This window comes from Protomyctophum bolini (genome assembly GCF_963924005.1).
Source record: "Protomyctophum bolini genome assembly, chromosome: 17".
In the NCBI taxonomy this organism is placed as follows: Eukaryota; Metazoa; Chordata; class Actinopteri; order Myctophiformes; family Myctophidae; genus Protomyctophum; species Protomyctophum bolini.
Window position 1 is genome coordinate 30,258,116 of NC_137878.1, and position 19,785 is coordinate 30,277,900.

General features: G+C 42.2%; 1 protein-coding gene across 1 annotated transcript in view; it reads left to right on the forward strand.

The window, feature by feature from the left end:
- Positions 1 to 2,794: 2,794 nt before the first annotated feature.
- The window catches only part of sdc2 (syndecan 2), a 62,108-nt gene continuing 45,117 nt past the window's right edge, over positions 2,795 to 19,785 (forward strand). Inside the window, exon 1 of the mRNA XM_080788057.1 lies at positions 2,795 to 3,262. Coding sequence (XP_080644183.1) covers positions 3,203 to 3,262 — 60 coding nt within the window. The 5' untranslated portion in view covers positions 2,795 to 3,202. The remainder of the gene's footprint in view (positions 3,263 to 19,785) is intronic.

Below are 19,785 nucleotides of genomic sequence, written 5' to 3' on the forward strand. Positions count from 1 at the left end.
CACAAAACAACACACAGCAGTCAAATCCTCAGTGTTACATTTTTTGTAATTCCAAGAGTTGTCACTCTTAGAGTTAAATTAGCACTAGGCAAACTAGACAGGCTTGGCAGCAGAAGGGGCTTTATCTTCAAGGCTGATTAATTTGGGACACCAGGAGTAGAGGTAAGCCCTTGGTGGTGGTGGCGGATGTGGGGGGAGCTAAAGATGTGCATGGAGTTGTCAAATGTTTGAGATACTTGGGAGTCAAATACATCTGCAAATGATTTCCTGTAAATATCTGAGATTTCATCATCTGTATCTGGTGTTGCATGATCTGCTTGTACTTTTGAAGTAAAATCTCAGTGTTAATTTAATTGTAAAAATGGACCCAAACGCTCAGAGTTAAATAAACAGTGAGGATTTGACTGTACACATCCTCCTCTGCTGTCTTTAGTTGCTCTTGCCATTTTCACTTCCTCCTCTCTATTTGTATAACATTTCCTATATATGTCCATATCATTCTTGACTATAATACATTATAAACATACTTAGATTCTATAAACTATTATAATCTTATGATTGTAATTATTTGTATAATCTCTGCTAAGTAGCCTACTCAAAATGCTTTGTTAAGCATTCAGTAATTACTTATAAGGTGATGTGTCGTCATACATTCTGGTCAGTCACTTTTTATAATATAATTTATAATATATAATATAATTCTCAGAGTTCAGTGAATGCATTCAAATCACTGCTATGATGCATTTTAGTGTGATTATAAGTCAAGCTTTACCATTATGTTTACTTTTCTAATGCAGTGCACTTAATATCAAGATTAACAGCTACCTGTCATGTGAGTAGCCACATGTTTTCTACCTTGAACTGGGTGAATAAGCAAGAACATTATCCATGGGCAGACTGTTGGTTGCGTAACTTGCCTTACCTGCAGTTACATTAAATCTCTAATAATTTAGGACAGGTAAATTACAGGCACTGGAGACTGTAATCATAATGCTGCAATCATTGTAATCCCTGATCATAAGCTGCTTTGGAGCTACCTTTGACCTCTGTGCGTTTCAAATTGTACAACCTCAGAGCTGCTGAAGTCGTCTGGTTTCATTTTTTCCCTTGGTAATGACGCAAGCACTGAATTGCGTTTTGTTTTTAATGCAGTCTTCTCTTCAGTTGTAAACATTGCAGCGTGCAATTTCTGTAGTAGACAATTAATGTACGCAATGTCTTACCTGATGTTATGTTGGAAAGGAAAGTAATGTTGGACATTGTTTAATTTTATTATAGCTTATAATTAACTATATGCAGGCTTGTTTCTGTGACACCGACCTTTCACCTTTACAACATAGTCATCAACTGTCTACGATGCCAATAATGAACAATGCTCAATGCGTTCACAGGCAATTCTTTGAACCTGAGCCATGCAGTAAAAAGCATTGTCATTGTAAAAGACCATATATATTTAATTGGCTTATACTGTAGGTACAATTGAAATATCAATGATTTGGAGGTCACAGTACCTGTATATCCTTGACCTTTACGTTGTTGACTGGCATCCTCCAGGGGTATATTCTTGGATCACACCTTTTTTCCCTATAAAGTATAAACACCACATTTAGCCTATATGCCGAACATACTAGCCAATCTACATGCTCACACAATGTGTCACATTGCAACACATGAGTTTATAGATCTGCTAATTTTATCTGCTTTTTAATGTCATGCGTGTGAAGGTGTGAAGCCTTCTTTTTTTGCCACAAATGCTTCCTACAGTATTTGAAGCAAGTCACCTCTTGTGTGAAGAATTGCCTGTAATTACAAATATTCAATAATGACAGGGATTTCGGTTTGAGGCCTCTTTCTCTGCTGCTTGTGATTAGGAGAGAAGATGTTTCATGAAGTTTCTGAGTGTGTAAGTGTGGGATATGTCTTAGGTTTCAAACAGTAAAAAGAGGATGCTGTTATTTTTGGCATTCTAGAATTCCTGAATGGGACAGGACAGTTAAGAAGGTTGCAGAGGGTATAGTGTTTAAATAACTATAGCCTTCTGTAGAAGTCCCCCCCCCCCCCCTTCCTTTTAAACAGGATAAAGTACCAGATAATTCATGATCATTTCACATTAAAAGTGGTCCTCAAAGGGACTAAGGCCTAACTGCAAACTCTTGACTTTTGCAATGTCTACCACTAGGGGGATCACTGTGTCCATAAATAGATCAGATGAATCGTTGAACTCATGTTCTGGACAGGGGATTTGTGGAACTGATGAAACACATGGCATGGTTGATTAATTCAAACCCTGCATGCACAGTCCTTCATTTTCACAATTCATTATATAAATGTTTAATAAATAAATAAAAATGCTATAGTATATCCAACATTACTCGTGCAGCTGCTCCATATGTGGGTGTAGTGTATAGTAGCCTATGCCTATACTTACAAAAATACAAAAGTAAAAGACCAAGATCAGTCTTGGTCTTGCAGCAACTGGGTTGCATCATGTCTGGGTTGTTCACAATAGGTGAAACATAATTCTCAGTTAGATGATGTGCAATTTATTGGACCAATTTTGGCCTGTTTGTTTTAAAGCTGCTTATTAGAGTTGCGAGCGGCGCGCTTCATTATTATACTGTATCACTAGCACGAATGCACCATGCACGGACCTGTCGGACCATATTGACAGAACTAGTGACTGTCAATCACTGCTGCTCAAGCTCGCTCGCTCCCTCTCTCTCTCTCTCTCTCTCTCTGTCTGTGTGAGCCTGTGAGCGTGCGCGCGCGCAGAGCATGCATGCTTGCTGTGTGTGTGGTGGCTGACGCATGACATTGCCGAATAGAGCGCACTAGCGGAGCGTCTGTGGACTGAGCTTTATAGTATAGTCGCCTAGGCTAGTTCATTTTAATAGGTCAACGCGCCGCAGCAGGGACATTATATATGGTGATCCGACAAGGACCCGTGTAGTGTGTAACTGTATAAGAAAGGGACTATTTTAAACAAAGTGCACATATACCGTTTTAGCAGGGGAAGAAGTGCGCGGAGCAATAACAAAAGCAACACGTATCCGGTGGGACTCCACTCCTGAGAGAGAGAAACAAGCAGGAGTTGGAGAGAGAGAGAGAGAGAGCGCGTCGCTAACAGAAGAGGAACGGGAGAAAAAGGGGGAAAGCTTTGACAATTCGCCCGTGTCGTCAGATTAATAAAAAATAAGGAATAATGAGGAACATTTGGATAATTCTCACTCTTGGTTTAACGGTCTTCCTGTCCGGTGAACGGGTAAGTTTATATGAGACTAAACTATTATAGGAGCGATATGCATGCATGGGGGGTTATGGCTGGGGGAATCGGAGCCCACTCACTCCATGTACGCCTGGTACATTGTAGCCTATCATTTTGTTTGATGGTGGTTTTTTATGGGTTTCTTACTTTTGATGTAGGCTTAATTATTACACTGTTGTTTATTAATTCGATTTTTGTACAACAGTGCTGGATATTTCCCATGGTGGAATGGAAGTTGTCTATATGAAGTGATTAATAAGTGAAGTCTGAATTTGACGAACGAACAGACTATAGATAGCTTTGAAAATGTTTACCAGAGAAAAGTGCTTATTTGTTCTTTTGTCTTCTTCATTCTGCCACAATAGCTTTTTATTTTGGTGTTTGATATAGGTTTGCCAAAGAAAAGCCACATATCAAATACCAAAAATACACTGTGTGTCGAGTACGTGGCAAGCAGCTCAAAATCTAGGCACCTATATACAGTACTCCTACAGATGCCAAATGTGGTTACATTTAATGCAAGGAAAAGGCCTGTAGGCTATATTTATGTAGGCTATTTGTTTCCAAAGTATTTTCCAAAGTTTTGCTGTGAGAAATAGAGTAGGCTAATAGACTAACCCGTAACCCTGTAGAATATAAATATAATAGATGCTATGTGGAAAAAGAGCCGACGAGGATGGCAGTCGTTGTAAATCAAGTTTAATTTACTTTTTAATGTAATTTTATCTGTGTAGGCCTATAGCCCACATGTGGCATATATTGAATAATAGCCGGCCACGTTTAGATGAGTGCATTAGACACTCAGTGAAGTAGTCTATTATTATAGTCATGAATGCAGCTGTGCAGCTAATAGCCTACCATTCATTAATTGTTTTAGGCTAAGTATGTGTTTGTAAATAATGTAGAGGATCAATTGATTGTATTTGTCACGTTCAACCAGCTCAGAGCTCACTTAAGGGTCCAGGCTATCTATCTAACATGCTCTATTTGTCTTCTTAAGAGATACCATTGGCTGTGTGTTTGATATGTTTTGGGCTCAAGTCAGCTTCTTGGCCTCATAATTGGAGTGTGTGTCACCCCACAAATTGGCTCGGCTCTTGGCATGCCATGACAAGACTTGGAAGCCAGTCAGATTTCTATCCGCTGCTGGCTGGTGTCATAGCTGTTTGTAACACTGCTGTGTCCCTCACTAGTTCCCCGTGGGTTGTGATTTGTCACATGTACCTCCTCTGTCTCCTCTTTCTGAGCTGCTGGTCCAATTAGGTGATTCATTGTTTTAATGGCTCGTTGTTTTGCACGGTCACCCCCAGAGAACACCCTTTTAATAGATACCAGCCCCACGGGGGCTTTGCAGCTTTAAAGTGCTGACCCTGAACTGTCATAGAATTTGGTCTTTTTGCTCTCCATATAATTGTGGAGGATGGTGAAAATAAGAAACGGGCACCCCAAACATATAATTTTCCACGATTTTTGCAAAGAAATTATCCTTGAATGCATGCAGGCCAAATCCAGCCCCTTCCTCTTACCCTTTTGGTAGGTTTACCATAATCATTGTTATGGCATCACTGGTATGGCTCAGACTATCATCACCTGCATGTGTGCGACTGTGCGTGGGTGCGTGCGTGTGTGTGTGTGTGTGTGTGTGTGTGTGTGTGTGTGTGTGTGTGTGTGTGTGTGTGTGTGTGTGTGTGAACTGTGCACACATACAGTCGTACACCAAATCAATATCTGCAATTCTGCCTCCCCTTATCTGTTGCCCACACAGTGGTTGAAGTCGAAGACATAGCTGCCTCCTGCAATGGAAGCTGCATGACATTGATGCTCAAATGTTGGCACCACTGGTGTTGACATTGCAATCAAGTGGCATATGTGTGGTTGATAACCTGCCTCCAGGCTCATCTGTCTGTATTTTTAATTAGACCACTAGAGCATGTATGGTGATAGTGTCAGACTGTCAGTCAGAGGCTATACTGTCACCAGATAAGATACCGGTACCTAATGTGTACTGCTGCACGATTCTGGCTCAAATGTGAATCTCAATTTGACATGAAAATATGTATAATAATAATATATAATATGTCTTTATAGTCTGTAGTTGTTGAACATTACTACTGTACATTCGAAATGTGGCACCTGGAGCCAACTACTGTGGCTTTAAACAGACAACATCAAAGTGCTTGACTTAAACCTCTCCTGAAGTCGCTCTCTTGTAGCAAAAACATAAGACTAACTAAAATGAATTGGTCAGTCAACTAGTGCTGCATGATTCTTGCTCAAATGTAGAAATTAGATCGCAAAGGTGTCTGAACCTATCTCGATCTATTTTCAATTAATTGTGCAGCACTAAAATTAATGTCCTCCTGGAAGTCACTGGAAGTTAGACCAAAAATACATTAAGTAGGCCTATGGCACTATGCTAGGGTGCACGTGGCTTTCTTCCACGTCGGTTGCCGATCTCACAGATGGCACAGTGGAGGAGGAGCTGTCTTCCAGCCGTCCTCTGTCTGACTGTGTGTTTGTGACTTTACAAGGTGGGTTGTTTCCAGGAACGTTTGGGGGCAGGAGGAGGTGGAAGTCTTGGCTGAGGCCATAGGCTGCAGGCTTGGCCCATGCAGCCACGCTGTGTTTTGGTGAGCGTCAGTTGCCAGATGTCACAGCCTATAATTTGAGTCATGTTTTGGTGGGAAGCGTGGGTGTTGTTCACCTCCCTTCACATCTGTGATTTACATACAGTCCTTGAGTGCCAGTGGTGTCTGATACGGACGCTTCCGAGGAGCACCCTCAAACATGGTGTGAGGTTTTATTCTATGGAAAATGGGATGGATGGAGGGAAAGGGAATGAGAGGGCGGTTGAGGGTGGGGGAGAGAGGGAGACTTAAAATTCCATGGAATGTCAGTTTTCGTATAAATTTGAAGGGTTTTAATATCCATCAAAAGGATGATTCCAAAGTGTCTGTTTTTTCCTTATTTTCTGGACAGACCTTATTTATGAGAATGACGCAAGCCCAAAATTGCCTTATTATTTTGTTCACAGACTAGCTATGTCAAATTGCTTTGACAAAGTACCTTCAAGCAGGCAAGAAGTAATATACTGTACTCAGTAATCCTGAGAAAAACACCTTACATTAATTCAATTCAGGTTCAGCTTTAAATGCATTCCATTTAATGGCTTTTCAGACTAGAGGAGGCAAAATGGGCCCTTCATATGCTGGAGGCTGTACCTATTTGTTATAATCTGCTAGTATATGAGTTTGGCATGGTTGATTGTTTTGTATCTGATTGGGTGGTAATGAAATGAAAAGCACAGAGGCTCAAGCTGACCGCTTTCTCACCCCCATCACCTGCCGGCTCCTCACTTGAGGCTACTCTAGCAATGCTACTCACAATGCACAAGTACACATAGAGGAATGGAACCCTATTTGTATTTTTTCATATGCATGCATGCATATATTCACCAAGTGATCCTGATGCACTGAACATCAACACGCACGTGCACACACACACACACACACACACACACACACACACACACACACACACACACACACACACACACACACACACGCATGCACACAAGCACACCTTGCACACTAGCATTGTTTATGCTAAATGTCCATATGGACACTCTTAAATATAATCAATCAGTTAAATCATAATATGCATGCATACTGTTTTACAGTGATAAACTGTTTTTCAAGTCATACTGTTTTTATCCCACCCAACACACTCTTTAAAGGTGTGCGTGCGTGAGAGTGAGAATCTTTCCTCTTTGTCACAGGAGTGCAATGCTCCCATAGCTTGAATGAGGCGAGCAAACGGTGAAATCCTCTGGCCTTTCTTTGGCAATAAAAGCAGTATGTTTCATCCTAAGAGCGTCATTCTTTATTTACGATAGCATGAATAAGTAAAGCGTGTGTCTGCAGCAGTGGGCAAAATATTTACCCTCTTGCTCCCTCTCTCTTGTCCTTTGTATATAAAGAAGAAACACGTGAAAAAATGAGAAGAAAACAAAGTTAGTTCAGAGAGAAAGGAAAAGAAATGAAGAGATTTTAAGGTGAGAATGTTTTCAACATTCCCTCCCACGTTATCGGCCGAGGCCATATGCTATGCCACCACTGCAGCTTCCCCTGCTCCATATTTAATAAGACTTTTAGTTTGCGTTAACCCTGACGGTCCCAGAGAGAAAACATCCCCTGTCCCTTTTATATGGAAGCATTTGTGTTTCCGCTGACAGTGGACGGCCTCTGCCTTCTTGCATTTCCTCTTCTCACAAGTCACAAATATGTCGAGGGCTGTCACACACATGGGAATAGTAGTGAATTCCTTGCCGTGTGCAGAGAAGAGAAGGCTACTTCACCACTAGAAATAACCGGGGGTGGGAAGGGGCTTGAATGCATTTGGTCCCTGTCTGCCAAACATTATGCAATCACTAATGGACTCTACAGAACACACACACACACACACACACGCACACACACACACACACACACACACACACACACCATGCTATGCCCATGCATGAGCTCCTGTTTTGCCATTAGGCACCCACAAACACGGTACACGCAGCATGCTGTGAGATTGTAGATTTCCCCTTTCCAGCGCGCGACTGTACTGTGCCGTACGGCGGAGTATAAATGTCTTGCTTGCATCTCTGTGCTGCCAGTTCCGCCGCGGTCGAGATGCTGCCTGTCATTACCGCTGTGTCTTGAGTTACCCTGAGAACAGTGCCATCATTATTCCCCCACCTCAGACAGCTGGAAGGAATGAAGGCAAATCCTTTTTTTTTTTTCAAAGTCAAGATGTGCCTCGCTCCGCTTTGCTGACACTCAAGAACTGAGCGCTATTATCAACCTTGCTAACGTGTGTGTGTGTGTGTGTGTGTGTGTGTGTGTGTGTGTGTGTGTGTGTGTGTGTGTGTGTGTGCGTGTGTGTGTGTGTTACGTATATTGATGTGCCTGTTCTTACACTGATGCATGCCTTTACATCTCCACCTGTGTAGCTCAGCGACTGTGTGCACACATGGGCACATTTAGTATTGACTTATATACAAATCACAGTTAACACCCTGTATGCTGTATGCCCCAGACTTTAAGACAGAGAGAATGCATCAGAGAAACCATGTGACATCACCACTAGTTTGATCCTAATCCATCCTTGTAGTACACTGTAAAAGTCCTGCACTGGATAGGCATCTGAGAATGAGACGGTACGCTCTAAATCTGATCGAAATTCAAAATTCTTTCAGAGAAACTTGCCAACTCCGACTCATTTCTTGCTCTCTTTTGTTCTCTCCCTCGCTCTCATGGCTTTTCTGCTATGCACTTTCTGTCCTTTTACTTTGATTAGCTTAGCGAATGGAAAACTCCTTTTAAAGTTTTGCAGCAGCATGAGGGCTCTGCTGTGACAAAGAGAAATGTACATGCAAGTCCACTGTCAAGATGTCTGTCTGTTCTGCCCCCTCTCTCTCTCTCTCTTTCCTGCCCAATATCCCCAGTCTGTGCAGACCTGTGGATAAAGAAACATTATAGTGTGAGGGAGGAGAGCGATGGAGACAGAGAGTGAGAGTGGAGTAGGGTGGTGTGTACATGCTGTTCCTCCAACCTGTGTCCTCCGTTTCCTAGAGCACTGGTTCCCAAACACTGGAGTTGTTATGGGTCTCCTTATTTCCCTTGTTTACCCATGTTTCCTAAATTTGGTTTGTAATATTATTATTTCTAAAAAACATTCCCAAAAATTGCAAAACCTTGACCACGAATGAAAACAAGTGACTCCATAAAGAAATAAAGGAAAAATCTAAGAAATTCCATAAATTAGAAGAAAATAAGTATTGTGAGCTTGTAGATCTGCTATTTTCACTAGTTTGTGTCCCGGGAGAATGTCTAATCTCTGTTTTGGGTCATGGGCTAAATAGTTTGGGAACCACTGAGTGTCAGCATGAGATAATAAATAAGAGCAAATCCACGTGGCAAACAGAATACTACTGCATTGAGACTCTGAGGAGTATAACTCAAGGCAGAGCATCACACATCTGTCCTCCATATCGTATATGCCACATTTCTTATTATTTTGTGTCTTGTCAGATGCACTTTGACTTTATCTGATCCTAATTTTGTTTAAATCGTATTTGCATTATTGAGTGAGTTGAAAACACTAAAAACCTTTAGTATGTAGTAACTTATTTCCGTCTCTTTCTATGCTATAAAAAAAAAACATATGCTCCTTTTTTCGTTTGTGCTGCTGGTTGTTATATAACTCCTGGCTGTTTTGACAGCTATTGGGACACTGTCAAGCCGAGTGAGTTACAATTGAAGACATTTTATTGAGTCGGTTGGAATTCATGGCAGATACCACTATTGACTGTTGCCTCTGGTCAGGTGAGGGACAGATCCCCTTATCACAATACAGTAGTCTGATGGACTTCCTGCTGTCTTTACACCACGAGACACACTCCTACAGTACTTCTACAGTTATCAAGCCAGTTGAATTTGAAGCTGGATTCTGACATTAGTCAGTTCGCTGCTTCAGTGCTTCAGCTGAGGTGCACACTTTCTGCTTTTAAAGCCCTATTAGATCTCAGGGGAAGTGATTGTGGTCAGTTTGAGGTTCGTTGGTATGTTGGTTAAGAGTTGCAGTGAAATCAAAAGCTAGACTTAGCCGGGCAGTCGTCATACTTGGCTGTGTTCTGTGTGCTGAATAGACAATGAGCAAATCCCAATGTGTTCCATCTGTATATTGTCCAAAGATGGCGACTGTATGAAGACAATGACGTCATCTTGAGTTTTTCCATCCAACTCCTGGAAAACGGCACGCCACATTTAGCACATCTGTGCTCACTCATATTTACGAGCACGTTTTATCGGGTCCAAAAGGCACCTAATTGAAATCTGTGCCGCGCTCCGCCGAGCAGAAAAATGTACTTTTAATGTCTGGTGTTTCCATTATTTTCTCCCATCTTGCTTCAAAGCAAACACTGGGAGTGTAAATCATAGTTTCTGAGCGGGGTGTATCACCGACCGCAAATTATACACCGTACGTTGTCTTAATTTAGAGATGTGTTTTCATGAGAAATCGCTCAGATTCCAGAGGGCGTTCGGGGGAACTTTTATGAGACGAAGAAGGGAATGCATTAGTGAGCTCACCGCAACAGAACACCTCTCAGTCTAATGACATAGTGGTGTGTAAACTCTTGCCTTTTAAGTTTTAACTGAAAGCCATTCAGTTTAAACGCCCCAATTGAATGAATGCTCATGAATATTCATCGGCGAGCAGTGTTTGTCTTTGTAATGACTTACAAAAAACAGGAAGAAGTTCCATTCCCATTGCTGTTTCTGTTTATGTAATGTGTTTGTCATTTTCAATGTCTTTTGGAATTAAAAGGATCGTCCAATTATACTTGTCTTGCAATTTCCTTTCTTCATCGCATCTTGAAGAAGTTTTGTCCAGCTCTGTTATGTAATGTTTGTATTCTTATTCTTAATTTAAAAAGAAATCGGTTCTTTTAGTAGTATATTTATCTCCCCTGGTATTAGTCATAAGCCCATGGCGACTGCTGACTTTGTTGCGGTTTGGTTCATTTCTTTATTTCGATTTGTAGGAACCATGATGTCAAGACCCAAACCAGATGTCCTGTGTATTGTTGTGGCAGACATCCCATGCTGGATGGCCTAACAATGTGTGACCGCATCGTCAAACAGGGCCAGACAATGACTCAACCCCGCCTGTATGGATGAATATGGACGCAGACGTAGCTACAGTTGACATGAAGAGAGACTCTGGCCTTTACTAGATGAATATGGACGCAGACGTAGCTACAGTAGACATGAAGAGAGACTCTGGCCTTTACTAGCGCAGGTCAAACTGCATGCCTCAACACCCCGGCAGCCTCTCAGCTGCGGTCCAGTCGTTAACATGATCGGTGGCATTAATGCTGTGATTCCACCAGTTAATCTTTACTAATGCATTAAGTTAACAGCCATCTGTGTGCTCAACGGCAGCTGTGTACCCTCTCAGCGGAGCGTCGTGCTGCATTCAGTAACCCCGGCGGTTCAGCCCGCCGTTACGGACTGGAGCGTGATGTGGGCTCATTATGCAGCGCAGAGAGGGCCTTTTAAAAACACAGAAAACCGTGTCAGATGGAATCCATTTTGATTCTAAATGCAAATGCCACCGCCGACAAGCTCATTTCCTTGCTGTCCTTTTCGAGAGGCGACCGCACACACCCTTTTAATGAGTGGAAAATTTCAAGGGAAAGCCTGCAAGTAAACAGAAGTTACCCACCAGGCCAGCATGTATGGCATCCATCCACTGGTCGGGTGAATTCTTCAACCTGTGACCCCCTTTTTCTGGACGTTCACACACCTCAGTGTTCATTTACTCTCAGAGTGTACAAATGAAATGTTTGTGCACTCCATGGTTACATTTGACTCCATGCTTATATTTGTACACTCCTCCATTGTACTGTCCACTAGCCTGACAATTGTGTTTGTGTGTGACATATTTTCTCAGCCCTGACCTTTTAGAACCTTGAATTTCCCCAACATGGAAAGCTACAAGAAACGCATAAATTGCTATAGATAATATAAAAAGCAGCATTTATACAATTGAATTGCTTGACCCAAACCAACCCCCCCCCCCCCCAACACTCTCTCTCCCCCCCCTTTCTATACCTAACCATTTGATAGAGACAGCAGCCAAGGTCACCAAGCTCGTCACTTTCTTCCAGTTTCCACAGTGTGCATAACTCATTTTGACCTGAGATCAGATTAAAAAAATGTCTTCTACATCCTGACAGTTTTCTCAAAAAGCCATGTTTCTATGTCAGGCATTCTTCTATTTTTCAAAAATAGCAGACCTACAAGTTTCGTAGCGCGCTATGAGCTTGTAGATCTGCTATTTTTCAATAGCTAAAGCATAACATAATGCTAACACCAAAAGGGGTTCCCGCCCAAAATGGGATAAACTGGTTAGCCCAGCATGACGGAAGTGGGCAGGCAGGGGGCTGAAGCCTGATTACTTTAATGATGATAATTTGTTAAATCGAGTGATGGAACGGCTGATCAGCAGACTGGCGCTGTACGTGGGTGACTGCCGTCATGCCCAAGCAGGTTAATGCTATCTGCCCACAGGCAGACTGCCCGGCAAGCAGCAGGCAAGCCGAGCCTAATGGCTTGAGGCTTTCAGAACCATGGCTATAATCCCCCGTAGGTGTTTTTGCATTCATGAAAAACGTAATCAAATAGTTGGATAGAAAGAAGCACCCTGTAGACTTACTTAGGCTTACGGCTCTCTGGTTTGTCTCAAGAGATTGTGCTTTGTATGCCATATATTACTCTACTAAAGAAGTAATTAATCTTACTTTGCTTTATGGTGATTTATTCTGTGGTGTCTTGAAGTTAAAGCACACTGGAGCCTCATGGTTCTCTCTGTTTCCCAGGCATAATCTTCTGTAGTGGGTTTTCTTTCCCGTAGTCGAATGCATCCATGCTCAGCTGAATGGTGACGAATGTCCCAGAAGAATCTGAGCATTCTGTTCGTCCTCCATTATGTGCAAGTGGGAAAAGCTTCAGCTCATTAAAACATATTGCTACTTTTGTTCTGTGGTGGTCGCAATAGGACCACACACTTTTTGGCTTTGTTCTAGGAAGGCCTATAGTGGTTTTCTCATTTCTAATTGTCAGTGGAAGTCAGCGCCTGCCACACTCTCTGTAATCCCTGCTATATTGTACACCACTGGTTCTCAAAATGGGGTTTGTGGTTCCCGGGGGTCCGCAGCAAAATGGGGAAGAGTTGAACCACTTGAGTTCTAGCCAGGTGCGGCAAGTTGTATGTTTGTAGATCGGCTATTTTCACGAGTTTTTGGAAATGTTTGCCTATGACATGCACAAAATAGGGATGCCAGTATGAAAGTGGTGAATGTCACTATAATTTCACCAGTCTACTGCATAAGAATGACTATTCAGATCATTGGCTTCCCTTTCCCCCCCATACGTGTAGAATTCTGTAAAATCTAATCTTACAACAATAATCATTTCTTATGGCGGTCCGTGGCACCAAATTCCTTTCAAATGGGAGTTTGTATCAATGTGGGGGTCCTTGCACTGTGTTATACAATATAAACCTTAAGGAACTCTACTCTGAACTCCACACATCTGTCGGTGTGTGGCTAACAGACCTGCCCACATGTTTAGCGCATCGCCATACAGTTTATGGAACTGTTTGAAAAATCAATTGACAGTGCCTTTTGAAGACGATGCTTTACTATCACACACACACTCACACAGCCCTCAGTGGTTGTTTAGTGTGGTTGGGCTTTGCTATGTGTGACTTGCCAATCATGTGACAGTTTTGTTAGAAGGTCTATGCGTACATGAAATGCACCCCAGGGACATCTGTAGGTTGGTGGGGTTTGGGTACAGTAGTGGCTCTTCTTTGGTGTGGGATGAACCACCACAACTTCTGCTCCCCAGCTTTCACAGCATAGCATCTCTGTCTGCTACCACTTAAGACGATATCATCATCCTTCAAAGTCTGCATGCACGTTGCACACAGCAGACAATAAGTCCTACTTCATCTCTTGTCTTCGTCTTCAGTGCTTCCTGTAATCGACCGTTTCTCTCTTGACAACACAGTTAAATTCCGTTGATTTAACAAACAACGTGTTAATTTATCCATTTATTATTATTTTCCAGATTCAGATGCAAGATTTGTTACATCTAGTACACAAGAATAAAACATATTTGGTTTCAGTTCCTCAGCAGAATTGAAGCGGCAATAAAAGAAAACGAACTAAATTAATACTTGATAATAACAAGTATTAATTAATTAAGATAGAGGATAAGAAATGTATGTATGTAAATAAGTACATGAATCATTGTACACTCATAAGAATGTACAGATCTGTAATCAAATCCAATCAGGGTACCTTCTCGGACACAGAGACATTTGTACAAATGGGCCCGTAAGGGTCTCAGAGGTAATTGAACACTATGGATTTGACTGCGTACCAAAAGGAGGCATGTATGTGAGACTTGGAGTGCAGGGTGGAGCTCTTGTGTTGTTTCAGGACATCTCAGGAAAGCTAGACTGCAGTCTTCATAAACCACACATTCTTGCAGAATTACAGCACAGGCGAAGAATTGGGAAAGGCTGCACTGCGAGCAAGAGAGCCAGGGTTTGGCAGATACATTAAAAAAACGTTTTTAGCTGAAAGAGTTCTGTCAGTGATCTTTGTCCCGCACTCAAAGGAAGGACTTGAAAAGGGGGTGCTATTATTTTGAGAATCCTGGCTCTGTTGTACAACATGTGTTCTTTTGGCTCAAAGTGTGTGCTTTTTGTCTTGATAAATTGAAACGCCATCTACCGCCACAAAATCATTAAAGATTAAAAAAGTCAGCCGTGGCTCTGGCTGGTGGTAGTACTGGGACTATTTTGGTTGCCAGAGTTCAATTATTTACATCAAATGGAATATGGATGAGAATTTTGCCTCATCACTTCCAAATCTGAGCCAGGGGCTACAGCGCTCCCATAAAAAGTCACACAAAAGCTCCCAGTCGAGATGGCTTCATTAGACTGTCAGCGTGCAGTGCCGCAGCGGATTCTCAAACCTAATAATTCTGTACACACATGAAGCGGGAACACGACAGGGCCTTTGAATGTGTATATGTAAAAAATGACTGCAGACGAAGCAGGAGAGCTGGGCTTTAGAACAGCTGCTGTCAAACATGAAATGTGCTGTTTCTTTATTCGTTTATTTGGTCGGGACAGTGTATATTGATGAACATTACATTAAAAATGCAGTGTAAATATACCAGATTTAGCAAAACTTGCTAATTTCCAATACCAATCTGCAGTCCCCAGATATCAAACAATACAAACAGGACTGACATACAGGACATAGCATACAAATACCTAGTACATTTCAAACGTAATAAGACTAGTAAGAATAAGAAATAAGAAAAACTATTAGATAAAACTATTATTAGGGTAGGTTTACTCTAACAATCTCTCTAACACAGCATACAAAATAAATATACCTGTATACTGTGGACAGTACTGTGGAGTACTTGCTTCTCTGATGGGGTCCCCAGCAAAATGAACAGTTTAACCCCTTGGAAGCCGCTATTTAAGAATAATTTGTGAAAATAGCCGTTCTACAAGCTTGCATTGCGTTGCAATGTGCCATGTTGTGGGCAGTATTTTAGACAGTTCAATAAAGTAAACTGAAAGTCTGTTCTTAATCCAATTACAATTTAATCTTCCCTGGCAGCAAATATCTTCAAATGGGGGGTCTGCGGCTTAAATGTATGTCTTTAACATACAGAGGTACTGCTTGTGGGGAATACACTCCGGATCCATATGCGAGGGGATCAAACTTGCGGACTCGCGTGGCTGCCTTGGTTGATAACAAAAGAATGCGGCAGACAGTGGAGCAGCTGGCGTGCATGTGTACGACGTGGAAAATGTTCTCCTCTTCTTTTGTTGTGGATATAAGTTTGTTTCAACAAACAGAGGAACCGCTGAGCGGATGGCGCTGTGGGGTTCTGTGGAGCGTCCCGTAAGCGGAGTGACACACACGTAATGAAATGGCTCCCCTCTCCCAGTGATTGCCGTTTGATCCCGGTGTGAGTGGATGAGGTTCGAGCGCCTCTCTGAATGCAGCAGGCTAATCGTCCACATGTGCCAGCTATATCTCCAGATGTCTCCTTAAAGCAGTTAATCCACATCGGTAATTACTGTATGCGACCGGGTGAAAGGGAACTGTTTGTTTGTAGTGTGCATTAGGTCATGCGTTTGAGAGGAACTCGCCTCCCTGTATCCGCAGTGTTCATTTAACTCTGAGAGGATCCCGGTGACAATAATTGTACAATCTCAAGAGTTACAAATGGATAAGTCTGAGAATTTTACTGGGTAGTGTGGTCTGCATCATATCTTGTTGCACTCGCCATCGTACACATGCTCTATGTTTGTTTCTACGTCCGGAGAGGAGACCCCTGTCCAGGACAGGTTTCAGACGTGCCTCCTCAGGAGACTTGGCTCAGATCTGACCCCATTTTATTTGCCGTTAGGAACCCGTCCGTTGCGACCGCATGCCCTTGCTAACGTCGACCCCAGGCAGGGTTCGGACCCACAACCAATGAAAGGCATGTTGCGATATATGTTCATTGGTAGAGTATGTTAGTTTATGGATGCACATTACTGAGTTTTAAAAGATTTACCTGTAGAAAAAGTATTAGCACCGATCATGTACCAATATATCAGATATCACTATATTTGCTCTCTTGTTTATCGAGCCACAAAACCCCTGTATGGGTCAGCCCCTGATTTGTTGACACTCATTAATCATGATGACTACGTAGTTATTACTCCAGCAAGAAAATATTTACTTGAAGTGAATTCCTGCGATTGTGTTTGGTGATATTTTAGTTTGATGTTTTGTTAACGATACAGACTGGAGATAAAATACTTATTTGGCTGGAAACCTTACAATGATGCAGCGCAAGCACCCATAATTACATAGTGCCATTAATGTGTAATTGCATGAGTCATGCTTTGCCAATGTTCTTACCTCTTGTCTGATTTATGCTTGGTTTTGCGCCGTCTCGCACAGATCTACAAGCTCACAACCTGTCCCACTGCGACACATTGTGAGCATGTAGGTCGACTATTTTCAGCAACTAAGTACTATGAACAACTGTTCAAATTGTAGCCTATGGTCCCCTGTTGTAGTGGCTTCTGTGTTAGGAGACACCATGTCAGGTGGAATGTTTCTCCTCCACGCTTCACTTTTCTTCCCAGTTCTGAAGTTCTCATGTTTATATTACCAGTAAGATGCATTTAGGGCACTATCAGATCAACATATCGATTGTCAAAACAGGTCAGCTCCATATATGGAGATCTAAGGGTGGCAGCGGGGGCAGTGTCTTGAGTGTACAGGGTTCAAACCCTGTACACAGGCCTTAATTTTCGGGCCTGTTGAGAACTCGAGCGCGGCTGCACAAATAACTTTGAGGCAGGCCCGTCTAGAGTTTGAATGGACAGGCATCAGTCAAAAGGGAGACATCGAAGAGGAAGGATGGATGGAGAAGGATCAACAAATCAACATAATATGGAATGTCAGAACATGTTCTGACATATATGTATACTAATATTGAATCAGGGATCCATATATGCAGCTTAATTGTGACAGCACATCGCATTTACTATGATCCCTGATTTACTATCATCCCTGATGATGTCATAGTGATGTCACGAGACCTGAGCACAGTATATGGGGGCTTTCCCCATGTATGGGGATTTTAAGTGACTGACGGACATAAAAGGCACGATTCCATAGTTAACTGCGACCTTCGGTCGCAATAATTCATTCATTCTGTGATTTATGGCTAACACTTTGTCGCACGACCATCTCTTCCAAAGAAGATTACATGCCAAATTACAAATTTGTCATGCAGCAAAGTATAAACAAGCCTTTACTATAGAACGCGGTGCTTTTAGAAACCTTGCTATAAGCAGCGTGGGGTGTTGAGGCATTTGAGCTGTTGCTTTAGGAGTTTCCAGGAAAGCTATTTCAGTGCCAGTAGGCCCACCAGTTCTCCCACAGCCTGGGGAGACTTTAACGTGACGGAGATCTCTCCTTACTTTTCAGAGCTCTATTGCTATAGACTATTTATAGCTACAGTCTGCGGCCGGGATTTATGACCTGTGAGCGACCGTACGCACGCCAAACTGTCTCTGGTTATTGTCTTCTGGGGCTGCATAAATTACCTGCGAAATGTATTGTGTACAGTCGACATCCGATTTTATGACGTAATACTCCATTATGAAGCTGATGATGATCAAAATTGTCAATCGAGACATTTTGCTGCCAATTTAAAAAAAAGTAATTTTCACTTCTGGCGAATACAGTTGATGGCAAGAGGCCATGCGTGTTCCTGTAAACCATTACCACACGCGTGTGCCTCGTGGTACTTAACCCTAGAACACTAAACACAGGGGATTTTCACCCGGATAATTATATATTTGTAATTTTCATAATGCTGCTGAATGTCTGAGGTGGATGGGTCTTTACTTTCCTCATCATAGAAAGTATCCCTGCCCACATCCCTGTGAAAAGTCATGATGAAATATTACAGATGAGTACTGTACCTAATTGCCATGTATTGCTGTACTTACATTGGGTAAATTATACCTGTGTTTGGTGATGGTGTGACAAAACGTTTAGTGTTCTAGCGTTAGGTTAACCATTTAGGCCTGACGTCGATATAAGAAAAACGTTGGCTCTGAAAGAATATATATTCAAAGATTTGTGCCGCATTTTTACGATGTTTCAAAAATAGCAGACCTACAACAAGCTCGTAAGCACGCCACTCGGTGGCGGGCTATGAGCTTGTAGATCTGCTATTTTTCAATAGCTAAAGTATAACATAATGCTTAGTTATCCATCCAGAATGGGTTAAGCTAGAGAGACTGATACTAACAATTTGTGCGATGAATCTGTGACCCACTGTGTCACTGGACCAGTCACTGTGATAATACAGTTCACTTGACTATGGCCAGTGTTCAGTTGGGGATGTTTTCTTGGTCCCTGCCTGGGAAAGATACATTTGCACCCAGTGCAGCAGATTGCTGCTCAGATGAGCAGGGAGCGCTGCGTGTCGGGTTCTGGCTCATGGACACTTGGATACGTAGACTGGTCAGCCTCTAATCCACTGGTTCCCAAACACCGACTGGGACCTATCTGTGGGTCGCGGACACATATTTATGGGTCCCTTTAGTTAGTTTGTTTCTTACATTTTTGGTTTCAATTATTGCTATTTCAAACCATTTTCATAAAGCATTCCCAAAAAAAGCAACATTTTTCATGAATTAAAAACAAATGTGCAGTAATTTCATGAGGCAAAATATAAGACAAATTCCATCAATTTGAAGAGAAATGTTTAAGTAGAAAATAGCTGATCTACAAGCTGTCAACAATGGCGTGAAGCGTCGCGTTGTGAGCTTGCAGATCGGCTATTGTCACTAGTTTTGGTCGCGGGGAGGCATCAGAATTCTCTTTTTGGGTCACGGCCTCACAGGCTAAAAGGTTTGGGAACCACTGCTCTAGTCTACCCACTCGGTTACAGCTGGAACCACTGCTCTAGTCTACCCACTCGGTTACAGCTGGAACCACTGCTCTATAGTCTACCCACTCGGGTACAGCTGCCCGCTGATATTCATGAAGTTCATGATACAGCAGATAACAGGTTAATGGCCTCTAGAAGCCTATTTTGAACTTCATAAGTCTACATCATGGCATAGCTGTTTCATAATATAACATTGTTAAAGCTTTCTTCTCCAGGTTTGATGAAAGTAGACTTTTCAGACGACGACATCTGTTTTTGTCATTCTCCTTGCCTGAGCGGGCGAGTGTTTGTTATGGTAATGTTGGCGCTGCCTGTCATAGTGAAATGCTATCAATTAATATACAAGACGACGCTGAATTTCACATGAGCGGAGAAACATCAAGCATTAAAAAAGACTTG